The sequence below is a fragment of the Miscanthus floridulus genome, chromosome 4 (assembly GCF_019320115.1).
Source record: "Miscanthus floridulus cultivar M001 chromosome 4, ASM1932011v1, whole genome shotgun sequence".
Lineage (NCBI taxonomy): Eukaryota > Viridiplantae > Streptophyta > Magnoliopsida > Poales > Poaceae > Miscanthus > Miscanthus floridulus.
Genome location: NC_089583.1, coordinates 120,651,959 through 120,665,422, shown reverse-complemented (window position 1 = coordinate 120,665,422; position 13,464 = coordinate 120,651,959). Strand labels below are relative to the sequence as shown.

At 47.9% G+C, this 13,464-nt stretch overlaps 1 protein-coding gene across 1 annotated transcript; it reads left to right on the top strand.

Annotated features, from left to right (window-relative positions):
• Positions 1–9,460: 9,460 nt before the first annotated feature.
• On the top strand, positions 9,461–11,856 carry LOC136552905 (pentatricopeptide repeat-containing protein At3g18020-like). Its single transcript, XM_066544478.1, has one exon. It carries the CDS (start codon positions 9,508–9,510, stop codon positions 11,851–11,853), a length of 2,346 nt encoding a protein of 781 aa, XP_066400575.1. The 5' UTR covers positions 9,461–9,507; the 3' UTR covers positions 11,854–11,856.
• The last annotated feature ends 1,608 nt before the right edge of the window (positions 11,857–13,464 follow it).

Below are 13,464 nucleotides of genomic sequence, written 5' to 3'. Positions count from 1 at the left end.
GTATCACCATAGGCTGTACAGCGTCATTCATTCAAACCAGGAGTTGAGGTACCACGTGATATGCAAAAATGGTTGTATGTGGAGGTTAAATGCATGAAAGAGACAGAGTGATGACAAGTGGAGGATAAGTAAAGTGGTCGAACCCCACACTTGCCTAAAAAATAGGGGAAAGGAAAATCATCAGCAGCTCACTACACGTTACCTTGCCCGTCATATATTGGGGCTCGTTGATGACAATAATCACATTTCGGTGTCTTCATTACAACAGTCCATATTTGGATTCGTTAAGTATAATGTAAAGTATGGAAAGGCTTGGCGTGCTAAGCAAATTGCCCTAGCGATTCATTGGGGTAGTTGAGAGGAAGCATACAACAGGGTGCCCCACATCTTATGTGTAATGCATTACTACAACCCTAGCTTGAAATGGTTTATGGACACCGGAGGAATGTATTTTGGGACCCATTGAGGCATGTCCTCTATCTTGTGTTCTGGTCGTTCGTGCAAATAGAACATGCATTCCAGTTTTATCGGGCAGTCGTACTTGTTGATGGCACTTTCCTGATAGGAAAGTATAGGGGCACCTTGATGATGGCTGCTACCATTGATCCTAAGGATCAGATAGCACCTATGGATTTTGCTTTGTTAGAGGGAGAGAACAATGAATCGTGGTCATGGTTTATGCGGCTTCTACGTGTATAAGTGCTTGGCTCATCTCGCACTATATGCACCCAAGGCTTCTTAATGCTGCAGCTGAGCATATAGATTGGTTCCCGCCTCTAGTGCACAGATGGTGCATGAGACACTTTTTCGCTAATTTCTGGTGACGTCAGAGGAAGAAGGTATGTGACAAGGTAAAGGCTCTATGTTGTGTATGTACAGAGCACCAGTTCAAGGAGACAAAGAGAGAACTAAATAAGATGCTAAATGAAGCGGGAAAGGCCTGGTTAGAGGCGCAGATGGAACAGAAGGCTCAGTGGGCATTAGCATATGACGAGGGGGGTTTTAGGTATGGCATCATGACCACTAACTCCTTAGAGTCTTTCAACCATATATTCATCGGAGTTCGATCGTTGCCTATGTCTAGAATTGTTGAGTTCTCCTTTCATAAGTGCAACTAATATTCTGTCAAGAGGTGGGAACTTGTGCAGAGGAATATAGCTGAGCAGAGGCATTTTAAAAAGGCCAGAGCAGAACATTTGAAGGAGGCCGAGGAATTGGCCAAGCAGCACACCGTCGAGCCATATAAACCCCGCCGCCATATCTTTAGTGTACGAGGCAAGGGTGGCACAAGCTTGGGTGGCAAATGTTATGGTGGATAAAACTACCAAGTTGATCTTGAAAAAGTAGAGTGCAGTTGCAACGTCACTCAGATCATGCATGCCCCTTGCTCTCATATGATCACGGCCTGCAGGGTTCGTAGGTATAACTATAAGGATCTGTTATATATGTCACCCTTGTATCTCTGTTCGAACACCGTTAGTATTTGGGAGAGGAGCTTTGAGCCATACCTTGACCCAACACAGTGGCCACCTTATCATGGTTATGACTACGTGCCACATCCAGATCTAATGAAGGTAGACAAGGGTAGGAGAAAGAAGAAGCAACTCAAGGGGGACATGGACGCTATGAGAGGGTACGATGAAGACATGTACGGAGGGGGAGACTTCAACAAGACCCATGGCAGGAATCTTTCCCCCGTTTGCAAAGAACCTGGTCACAAAGCTAGCAGGCATAGAAGACAAGGGCAGCAGGTGCATATATCATACATTTTATTATATTAATGTTAAGTATTTGTTATGCTATTTAAAACTACTATGTTAGTACGTTGGAACCTTGGAGCTATGTTTATTATGATATATGTTTATTCTCTAATTTTGCATAATAGTTTATTCCTTTTACATTTACTTTGTTTTTTATGCACTAATGTTCTATCATATCATAGTACTCTTAATGTTTGTTCTAACATATCCATTTGAAATTTGAACCAGGATGGGGGATCATCATCTGTAATACCTCATTCTTGAGGTGCACTACGACAAGGACCACCGAGCCAAGCGCATGTCAGAGCTTCAGGAGGACTTGGAACCTCTTAGACTACGCACACACCAGCCACACCGCTAGGACGAGCGATACCGGCCATACATACAGCGTGCCAGCTTCCTTGAGATCATCCGGGTCTTCAACACTAGGCTACCAATCCTCGACCCTACACTTCTCACTACTGTTGTTGATCGGTATGATTTGATACACGTTTGCGACAGTACAAAGCATTGATTTGTCTCATTGTTTGAATTAAAAAACTTGTATTAAATTAAAAACCAACAGGTGGAGCCTAGAGACCCACACCTTTCACCTTACGTGCGGTGAGATGACTATCACGATGCAGGACATGAAGATGATAATGTCTCTGCGGTTGGGGGGTCTTCCAGTGACTGAGATCCTTGATAATGATCACTGGATGGACTTGGTAGAGCAGTTCTATGACAGAAGACCACCCAAGGACAAGGATGCTAAGAGAGCAAAGTAACAATTCCACATTCCAAACATTTACCATTTTGAAACCAGCACACATTCTGCAAATTATTTTGCTATTTAGATGGAGGGTGTAGTACATAACTTTTATAATGTGTATTGTCTTTGTCTAACTTAATGTTTGTTTTTGTTCCCTTAGCTCTCATGTAACATCCGGTGTCAGCTCTAATTTAATGCTTGCAAAATATTTTAGGAAAACATCCGGTGTCAGTTTGGTCTGGATAACAGAAAACTTTGAGGCGCCGTTGCACCCAAATTGTCCAGAGCAGGAGATCAAGATGTATGCTAGGGTGTGGCAGTGGCGCTTCTTAGGCGCCTTCCTGTTCCTCAACGCGTCGGGTAACACCATTAGCTGGGCCTTCCTCAACATACTGAGCCAGTCATGGGAGAATATAAGAGCGTACAACTGGGGCAGCACGGTCCTAGCATGGATCTATCATCAGCTCTATGTTGCCTGTCGACATAGTACAGGAGATGCCAACCTAGGAGGTTGTTCCCGCCTACTACAGGTTTTGTGTTGGGAGCGATAGCTAGTCGGGAGGCCCGTTGTTCATGGTTTACCTGTAAGTGCGTCGATTTTTTATTTTCCTCAAACTTGATGCTGCACTTATGACTGACTATCCTATTCAATATAGGCATGGAATCACGTGGACATAGGACCGACTGCTCTGTACGTCTGGCAAGAAGCGGAGGTAGTTAGAGGGAACCCGAAGCGTCAGAACAGGTAGTACTCGGACACGCTAGACGTCCTGGCATAGCACTAGGTAATGACCACTTTGACACTACTAGTCGGTGTTGTTGCTTTTTTATTATTCCAAAAACCTAATTGTAGTTACCTAACTTTTAGGTGAATTAGTGTCCTTGGTCCAGATTTGAGCTAGAGGGGTACCTGAGTCCTCGCACTGAGGAAGAGTCGGACGAGTGGCTTTTTAACGGGCCACTAATTTTCTTCCACGTGGTCGAGATGCACTACCCTATAAGGGTGTATAGGCAGTTCGGAAGATTGCAGCCATGCCCACCACCATTGTACACAACCAACAGAAAGTTGCATGGGTGCGACAACTAAAACATAATAATTTAGCAGTCATATGCATACATACAACCACTAACTTACGTTAAACTTGTAGGTATGATCGAAGGAATAGGTACAAGGAGAAGAATTGGACTGTGACGCACGCCACATTCATCCACAAATGGGACAGTCAACAAAGGGTCCTGATCGTCGAGATACCGCCGCACAACCAACGCAACTTCGACCGCTACCTCCAATGGTTGCATAGGAGTACCCACACACATATACATGCCTCTACACTAACAAGCCAATTGATGAGGACGAAGACGAGGATGACATCCCTGATGCGTACGACGAGGTGACAAGGATGGAGACACAACTTCAGAGAGCCCCGCTACAGAGATACGTGGTAAGAAATTTGAATTTTAATACAACTGCATGTCAACGTTCCTATGAATTGTAGTGATACGAACTTAGCTCGCTTGTGTATGCAGGCATCACAGTTGATAAGCCTATCCAACGAAGCAGTCATGCGACTTCACAAGACCAGAGGGGAGCCGCACGACATTCTACACGTCTTCGTCGATGTACGTTCTATTCACAAAGGTATGACAGTGGTTAAATAGTTCCCATGACTCATTCATCTGTGTTTTCTTTTTTTGAAGAAAGTGAGGAGGAGCTGCAAGAAGCTGGCACAGAAGCTCAACTGCATGGATACTTCGTGGGAGATGCCCTATGACCCGGACCTATCTAGTTCCTTATGCTCGAGCACTATGCCAACACGAACAGGTTCCTCCGACACGATGGCTGGTGGGACCTCTTATGTTCGTACTCCCGGCAATGCAAGCAAGGGTCCTATTGAGCATGACGTTGAGGAGGATGAGGATGAGGACGAGGAGGAGGAGGAGGAGTACAATGAGATTGGATGTCTCAGCTTGGTGATGCACCATTTTCTACACAGTTCGATGAACAGGTACTTGAAACAACCCTTCGCCATATACGTCACAATTACTTAAACATTATAAGTAACAATGCCTATATTGTAATTGTAGGGTCCTAGTTATACTCATCAGTACAACCGGGTGTACCGCTAGCGAGACCGTATCAACGTTGGATTCACCCCTAACGTGCTGCCTTCACGTCCGAAGAGGCATCGACGTCCGCGATACCCATATACTCCTAGGTCATAGGAGTTCTTTAGGATGATATGATGCACTTGTACTCGGACACCCATATACTGATGGAACATGTAGTATGTCGAGTAATGTTGAACTTATGTATTGATGAACTTGTGTCATAGTTATGACTTGCTAAACTTATGTCGAACTATGGTATTATCGAACTTGCGATGAATTTGGGACGTGTACAAGTTAGCATTGCTGAACTTGTGTATTGATTGTCTCATGCACTTAACCTTCCTACTGACCTATTTGTTAAACCGACATGACAAAATAACTTGGCTCATGTGAGAACATAACAGAAGTGTCCTGTTCTATTTGCTGCCGCTTTTGACCACTACGCCATGGCTGGGGGCGCGTCAGCCTTGCCACGCGATGGACGGTGGCGCAGCAAACCCATGCTGGGCACTGGCTAGACTCCCTTCTGAGCGCATCAGCAGCAGCAAGATTTTGATGCATATAATTTAGGGGGTTTCGAAAGATCGCAATGGTGAGAACAACTTGCAAAAGCATTATATAATGAGAACATAACAAATACATGTAAATTGTAGCATTGTAATACCATTTTTTGTGGCGAAAGTTTTATGAGATTACACAATATCCGTTACAAAAATTAAACAGTGTTTGTTACATGGATACAATACATAAATAGTTCAAATGAAACACAATACAGCACCGAGAAAGTTCTACTACAATACAAATACCAAATCTAAAACATTGAACTAGCACACCTGTACCAATCCTCAGTCTGAAACATACTGAGTAAGCAACTCATCATCCGAGTATCAGTCCTCTACCACAACCTCGTTGTTGTGGCTAGGCTCACCAGCATTGCCCTGATCTGCCTGTCACCTATAGTAAGCTGCCTCCACTTCACCTGTGGCCTCTACGGCCTGAGTCAAGAACGCGTCCTCCTCCGTCTGGCTCATGTGGCTAGACTCACCTGCATTGCCTTGATCTGTCTATCGCCTATAGTAAGCAGCCTCCGCTTCATCTGCGGTCTCTATGGCCTGAGTGAAGAACGTGTCATCATCCTCCTCCGCCTGCAAGACCGCCTCTGCTAGAGCGATGAGCTCACTCTGTCTCCTAGTGTCGTCCTTAGCCTCCACCGCCTGTAAGCCCGCCTCAACAAGAGCGATGAGATCACTCAACCTGGTAGTGTCGTCCTTATCATCGTCCCCCTCATCAGACAACACAATCAGTGATTGAACGGTGCGACCAGCACGCGTTCTGTGCTCATGTAACTTATTTTCCTCAAATCTTACATGGGCCACCTCTGTGGCATGGTCCTCGCTACATCTAATCCCTTCATGTATGAAATGTAATAAGTTAGCAACGCGATTATATTATATTTAAAAGCAGGCAATGAAAATAACAAGGCTTCCAATGACTCACCGGCACACAATGCAACAACATGGTCGCTCAAGACCTATATCTGTACTCTTTTCTCCTCCTTTGCCTCATTCCTTGCCCTCTTCTCCTCTAACACCGTCCGTCTATCAAATCCCCATTTGTCAAGCCCAACATCGATCGGGTTACGAATACCGCGCTGTCTAGAAAAATCACGCATCTTGTTTTTGTGATGTTTAACGAATAGGTTGACGTAGTCAGGTCCATATCCCCTCTTCCATGCAATTACTTGTCTCCCCTTTAGTTCATCCAAGAACTTAGCTTGACCATCATAATATTTCCACCTACATTTCCTAGTATTCTGTTCAAACGAAAAATTATATCATATATGTCTTAGCAAAAGAAACAAAATACGATTTCTTGTTTACCACAAAAATAACCAATCTCATCTTAGTCAACCATATGGCCGCAATAATGGCCTATTCCAAGCTCCAAAGGGACTAGACCGTAGTTGGATTTAACATCACATTCGCACTTGACTGGAGGTGCTTTGTAAATTAACCTTTATTTCTTCTTTTTCTTTGCCCTTGGTGGCTCTGGCCATTTATTCTTAGGACCGTAGAGCCACTCATTGAAACGACACTTCGCAAATCCATAACGCTACAAGAGAATATATTAGTACACGCACACATATAGAGATAAACATTTAGACAGATATACTTTCCACTTACTTCGTGTTTGTTCGGACACACAAACTTCAACGTATTCTCTGAGTTTATCATAGCTCGATCTCTGCATTCGCACAGAGGAGGTTAATCGAGTCGTCTAACTGTGGCTAGGTGCTTCTCCTTAGCCGTCATTGGCGGGGGATTAGGGGGGTGTAACCAACTGCTGGAAGTGCTCACTTGGATGTCTCCCTCTACACCAATCGTCGAAAATGAGGTACCTAGGGTCAAACTTGTCTATACCGTCGATCCACTGAAAGAAAAAGCACCTCTCATGGGCCTACACAACAAGATTTCAACAAAATATTAGTAGCCTACTTATACAAATGAAAAAAAAGATAGTGGAAACAATTACTTACATTAAAACGACTGGATGTGTAGAAACAACGCGCCGCTGTGTCTGGATGTCTCGATTAAAACACGTCGGCCGAAAAACCACAGTCACGGTTAGGGACAGGGAGGTCAGGAGGGACGGGGGCTTCTTTACTAGGCGCGTCGGGGTATAATTCTCGAGGACGACCCCGTTTTCGTCAAAACTCCTCTCGATACATTTCTTGCATCTAAAAAATGGTTGTAATTTAACAAACAAAAATCAAAACATCATAAATTAATGTCAATGAAAACCATTTGCATTACAACAAATAAAATATAACCTACACTTTGGTGCAAACTCTTTCTTAGATGCAAACATGAAAACTATATAAAAACTATACTTCGGTCAGTAAAAAATAAAATTTGGTACATCAACAGTGTGTCTATATATTTATTCACATATAAAAGTTGAGATGCAAACTCAAACAAGCAAAATATATGGTAATCATAATTCTAACTAACCAATTAACCTTAACATTGTTAATCCTAATGCTAATCCTTTAATCCAACGTTCTATCGAACTCATATTTTTCTCCATACCCTAACTACCCATTCAAATCCTTCGATCCACCGTGGAGGCCGAGGAGGAGCTTCATTACCTTGACAAGGCCGAGGAGGAGCTTCGGGGAAGATATGGAGGGGCCGGCAAGGGAGCGAAATTCGACTGCCGACCGTGGGGGAGCCGGGAGGCAATGGTGCGCGGCGGCGGGGGCTGGGCGGCACGGAGGCGACCGTTGTGCGGCACGGAGTGAAACAGAGAGGGAGGAAAGGGACTGGGCCGCGGGGCCCTATTTAGCTCTGTCGCGCCCTGACGGGTGGCGCGTCACAGCCATGCCTTGATCGGTGGCGCGGCAAGGTCTGCCACATCAGCGACCAACAGGGCGGGACGTTGCCATGTATGCACCCCTGCCGCGCCGCCATGCATGGCGCGGCAGAGTTGTTTCGCCGCGCTCTGGAAATAGGCACGGCCAAAAGTGTTACTTAAAAAACAGTTTTAGAATTAAGAATAGTTTTAAAAAAGTGTTAAAAATAAAAAAAAAATCACCATCGCACGGTCCAATTCATTCAGTTTCCCAACCAACAAGGAGGCCGAGGAGAGCTAGCGGAGCATGGCCATCGTCGTCCATAGCCTGCACTGCAGCCATGGAGGCTGAAGAGATGGGCGAAAAGCATGCACCCAAGTGCGAAACGCACACGCAAAGGCAGCTGGGTCGAATCAGATTCAGACAGGCCCGTCAGGCCGGCCGTCAACTCGCAGGTCAGTCACGCACTGCACTGCAGTCTGCATGTCTGCATGCGTGCACCGATCGCCATGCGTGTTTTCCGGGGGACGATAGCTTCCACGGACGAGCCAGCCATGGCCCATCAGCGCATGGAAGGAAGGAAGAAGAAGCCGGGCGGGATTCGCGGGGGCGCCATGATCTGACAGGGTTTACACATTCACGTTCACGTTCACGAGCAAGAACCACTGCTGCACTGCACTCTGCACTCTGCACTCTGCACTCTGCACTCTGCATCACTGCTTTCAGAAATCAGAATTCAGAAACGTAGTACTGCTCTCCATTTCCATGCAAGCTAGGGCTGCAATGAAGACTGGAAGCGGAGAGAAAAAAAAAAAAAGAAAAGGTTTGGAGATTGGGTGATGTGACGGTGGTGTTATGTGTCCCTGACGATGGACTGGAAGCAGTTGCAGTGCGTCAACTCTGACAGGCAGAGTCGTAGAGGCAGCAGTGGCAGCCTGATCGAGCGCTTGATGGCTGTGCGTCGAGTCTGTCGGTCTACTCCATGTCAGTGTGTCACCGCCCGCGTCGGATTCTGCGAAAGCTGAAAGCGAAAGCGCCGAGCTGATCGAGCTGACAGACACGCAGCAGGCTCCTGAATGACATGTAGGAGTAGTAGCTTGCTGCAATGGCCTAGGGCAACGGTGGTCACTGCTGGTGTGCTGGGGCAGACGCAACGCAAGCGGCACTGTCACTAGGCGTCATCACCATGTTAAAGTGTCAGCAGTCATCCTATCAGTCTGTTCCTGTTCCTGCGCTGCGCCTTGGCCAGTGGTCGGTCAACCTGGGCCATGTCCTCCACCCGGCCCAGCGGCCCCTGTGGTTCCATCTCTGCAGTCCAAGCCGTTCCAATTCGACGGGCCCTGCCTTGTCCTTGTCGGCCCAATGTTTGTTTGTGCTGCTTCGAGGCCCAGACCGTGGGCCTCCACTTCTTTCGGCCTCTCAGCTGGGACTGATCACTGATGGCCAGCCAACCGACCCACTGCTCGCCGCTTCCTCCCTCGTCGACGAACTGTGACTGATCGGAGACAGAGGTCGGCCCCGGCCCGGCGTCGGCGATGGGCGCCGTGAGCCCTCCGCTGCCGTCCCCGCACCTGCACCACCAGGGCCCGGACCCGGACCACCTGCTCCGCCTGGTGGACGCGCTCTGCGCGTCCGGCCGCTCCGCGGAGGCGCACCACCGCGCGTCCCTGCTCCTCCTCTCCCCGGCGTGCCGCCTCGACGCGCGGGCCGCCGACGCTATCCTGCGCCCCCTCCTGCGCGCCGACACGCCGCTCCTCACGCTCCGCCTCCTCCAGTTGCTGCCCACCGCGCCCGCGTCCGCGCCCTCCCTCCCCAACCGCAACCGCCTGCTCGCGCACCTCTGCCGCGCGGGGCACGTCCTCCTCGCGCACCGCCTCCTCCTCCGCATGGGCGCGGCTCCGGACTCCGTGTCCTACGCCGCGCTCCTCGACGGGTACGCGCGGGTGCCCGACCCTCGCGCCGCGCGGAGGCTGCTCGACGAAATGCCCGAACGCGGGGTGGCGCCCACCTCCCTCGCGCGCTCGTTCCTCACCAAGGCGCTCCTCCGCGCCCGCGACGTCGGCGCGGCGATGGAGCTCGTCGACACCGCCCTCTGGCCGCCCAGCACGGCGGGCGGAGATCGGCTCGTTGATGCCAGGGAGGACCAGGAGATCACCAACGCCGCTTTCGCCAACCTCGTGCAGTGCCTCTGCGCCGAGGGGTTCTTCCATGTCGTGTTCCGGGTCGCCGAGGAGATGCCGCAGCGGCGGTGCGGGGTGGGCGACGACTTTGCGTACGCGCAGATGATCGACTCGCTGTGCCGGGCCGGGCAGCACCACGGCGCGTCCAGGATCGTCTACATCATGAGGAAGAGAGGGATGCGCCCGAGCGACGTCTCCTACAACTGCATTGTTCACGGGCTGTGCACCAGCCCCAAGCCCGGCGCCTGCCTAAGAGCGCACCAGCTGGTGATGGAAGGCACGAGTTTCGGGTACCGCCCGAGGGAGGTGACGTACAAGGTGCTCGTGGACGAGCTGTGCCGGGAGAATGAGCTCGCCAAGGCCAAGGATGTCCTGGAACTGATGCTGCAGCCAACCGTTCGGTGTGGCCAGGACAGTAGTGGAGATGCGGGTGAGGAGACCAGGATAAGGCTATACAATGTATTTCTTGGGGCACTGGGTGAGGAGACCAGGACAAGGATATACAATGTGTTTCTTGGGGCACTGCGTGTTGTGGACAACCCAAGCGAGCAGCTTGGCGTGCTTGTGTCCATGCTGCAGGCTGGATGCAAACCGGATGTGATCACCATGAACACTGTCATCCATGGCTTCTGCAAGTCTGGGAGGACCCAGGAGGCAAGGAGGATCATGGACGACATGCTTAGTGGGAAGTTTTGTGCTCCTGATGTTGTCACCTTCACCACACTCATATCTGGATACCTGGGTGCAGGTGATCATGCAGAGGCCCTTGAAGTGCTGCACTCTTTGATGCCTAGGCGTCGGTGCTCCCCAACTGTTGTTACTTACAACTGTGTCCTCAAGGGATTGTTTGGCATTGGGCAAGTTGATACAGCAATGCAGGTGCTTGAGGAAATGAGTGCCAATAAGATCTCTGCTGATTCTGTGACTCATACTGTTGTGATCAAAGGGCTCTGTGATGCAGCGCTGCTCGAGAAGGCAAAGGAATTCTGGGACAATGTCGTCTGGCCTTCAGGGATACATGATAACTATGTATACAGTGCAATCTTCAGAGGTCTCTGCAAACAGAGCAAACTGGAACAGGCGTGTGATTTCATGTACGAGTTGGTGGATTGTGGGGTTGCTCCCAGTGTAGTGTGCTATAACATACTCATAGACGCTGCCTGCAAGCAGGGATCGAATAAGTTAGCATACCAGTTAGTTAAGGAGATGAAAAGAAATGGACTAGCACCTGATGCTGTTACTTGGAGGATTCTACTGCGTCACTATGATGAGGAAGACCAAGAAGGGAACCAGCATCAAACGTTTGATGTGGATCGAATTTCTACAGAAGACAGAGTGGAGCCTCTCGTCTTGACTAAAGATATGATGCCTTTGCTGCCATCATCTGAAAATTTTCATGAAGTTAATGAGGATAATAACCCTGCTGAGACTGAGGAAGAGATTGGTTATTTACCAGATATGGCTAGTAAATCTGAAGCCGAGGAGGTTGGGTACTCAACAAAAATGACAGTGGAGGAAGCACCAGATAATACTAAAGCAACCAAAGAACATGGAAATTGTCTGATGGATAATCCAACAAGGGGAACAACAATTGACAAGGGTGATATAACTTGGGGAGATGGCCTTGAGAACTTAGATAATCAACCTTCAGTAAGAAAGCCACTCTCTACAGTGGCAAAAAAGGTGTTTGGGCTACTGTAGAACAGGTGTTCCTTCTATCGTCCCTGAAGACTAGTTTGGAGGGCAGTAGATCAGCTAACTGAAACTTTTTCTGCTCATGAAATATTCGCGCCATCTGGAGTTGAAATTTCCAGAAACATACAACAACAACAAACAACAACAAAGCCTTTAAGTCCCAAACAAGTTGGGGTAGGCTAGAGTTGAAACCCAACAGAAGCAATCAAGGTTCAGGCACATGAATAGCTGTCTTCCAAGCACTCCTATCTAAGGCTAAGTCTTTGGGTATATTCCATCCTTTCAAGTCTCCTTTTATTGCCTCTACCCAAGTCAACTTCGGTCTTCCTCTGCCTCTCTTCACGTTACTATCCTGACTTAGGATTCCACTACGCACCGGTGCATCTGGAGGTCTCCGTTGCACATGTCCAAACCATCTCAACCGGTGTTGGACAAGCTTTTCTTCAATTGGCGCTACCCCTAATCTCTCACGTATATCATCGTTCCGAACTCGATCCCTTCTTGTATGACCGCAAATCCAACGCAACATACGCATTTCCGCGACACTTAGCTGTTGAATATGTCGTCTTTTCGTAGGCCAACATTCTGCACCATACAACATAGCAGGTCTAATCGCCGTCCTATAAAACTTGCCTTTTAGCTTCTGTGGTACCCTTTTGTCACATAGGACACCAGACGCTTGCCGCCACTTCATCCACCCTGCTTTGATTCTATGGCTAACATCTTCATCAATATCCCCGTCCCTCTGTAGCATTGATCCTAAATATCGAAAGGTATCCTTCCTAGGCACTACTTGACCTTCCAAACTAACATCTTCCTCCTCCCGAGTAGTAGTGTCGAAGTCACATCTCATATACTCAGTTTTAGTTCTACTAAGTCTAAAACCTTTGGACTCCAAAGTCTCCCACCATAACTCCAGTTTCTGATTCACTCCTGTCCGGCTTTCATCAACTAGCACTACATCGTCCGCGAAAAGCATACACCAAGGGATGTCCCCTTGTATGTCCCTTGTGACCTCATCCATCACTAAAGCAAACAAATAAGGACTCAAAGCTGACCCTTGATGTAGTCCTATCCTAATCGGGAAGTCATCCATGTCTCCATCACTTGTTTGAACTCTAGTCACAACATTGCTGTACATGTCCTTAATGAGCCCAACGTACTTCGTTGGGACTTTATGTTTGTCCAACGCCCACCACATAACATTCCTTGGTATTTTATCATAAGCCTTCTCCAAGTCAATAAAAACCATGTGTAGGTCCTTCTTCTTCTCCCTATACCGCTCCATAACTTGTCTTATTAAGAAAATGGCTTCCATGGTTGACCTTCCGGGCATGAAACCAAGGTTTCTCTTTCTGGTTGTCAGATTTAATGTTATGTCTATTGTATATATCTTGTATTGATGCAAGGTTTCTGATGATCTAAGTAGAAAAATCAATAGCATAACAAATAGGAACACATTTTTCTGGGCCATGTTATGTTCCATTTGTTTCAAATGGGATGGCCAGTTTGTTTCTGAACAAGCTGCAATTTGTGAGGCAGGAGTTGGGGTAAGCATTCCCGATGAAAACAACAAAATATGTTCCATTCGTGTCATATTTTTATCGATTTTCAATA

Excerpts from the sequence above, each read along its gene's own strand:
- LOC136552905 (XM_066544478.1), top strand. The coding sequence starts at position 9,508 with ATGGGCGCCGTGAGCCCTCCGCTGCCGTCCCCGCACCTGCACCACCAG.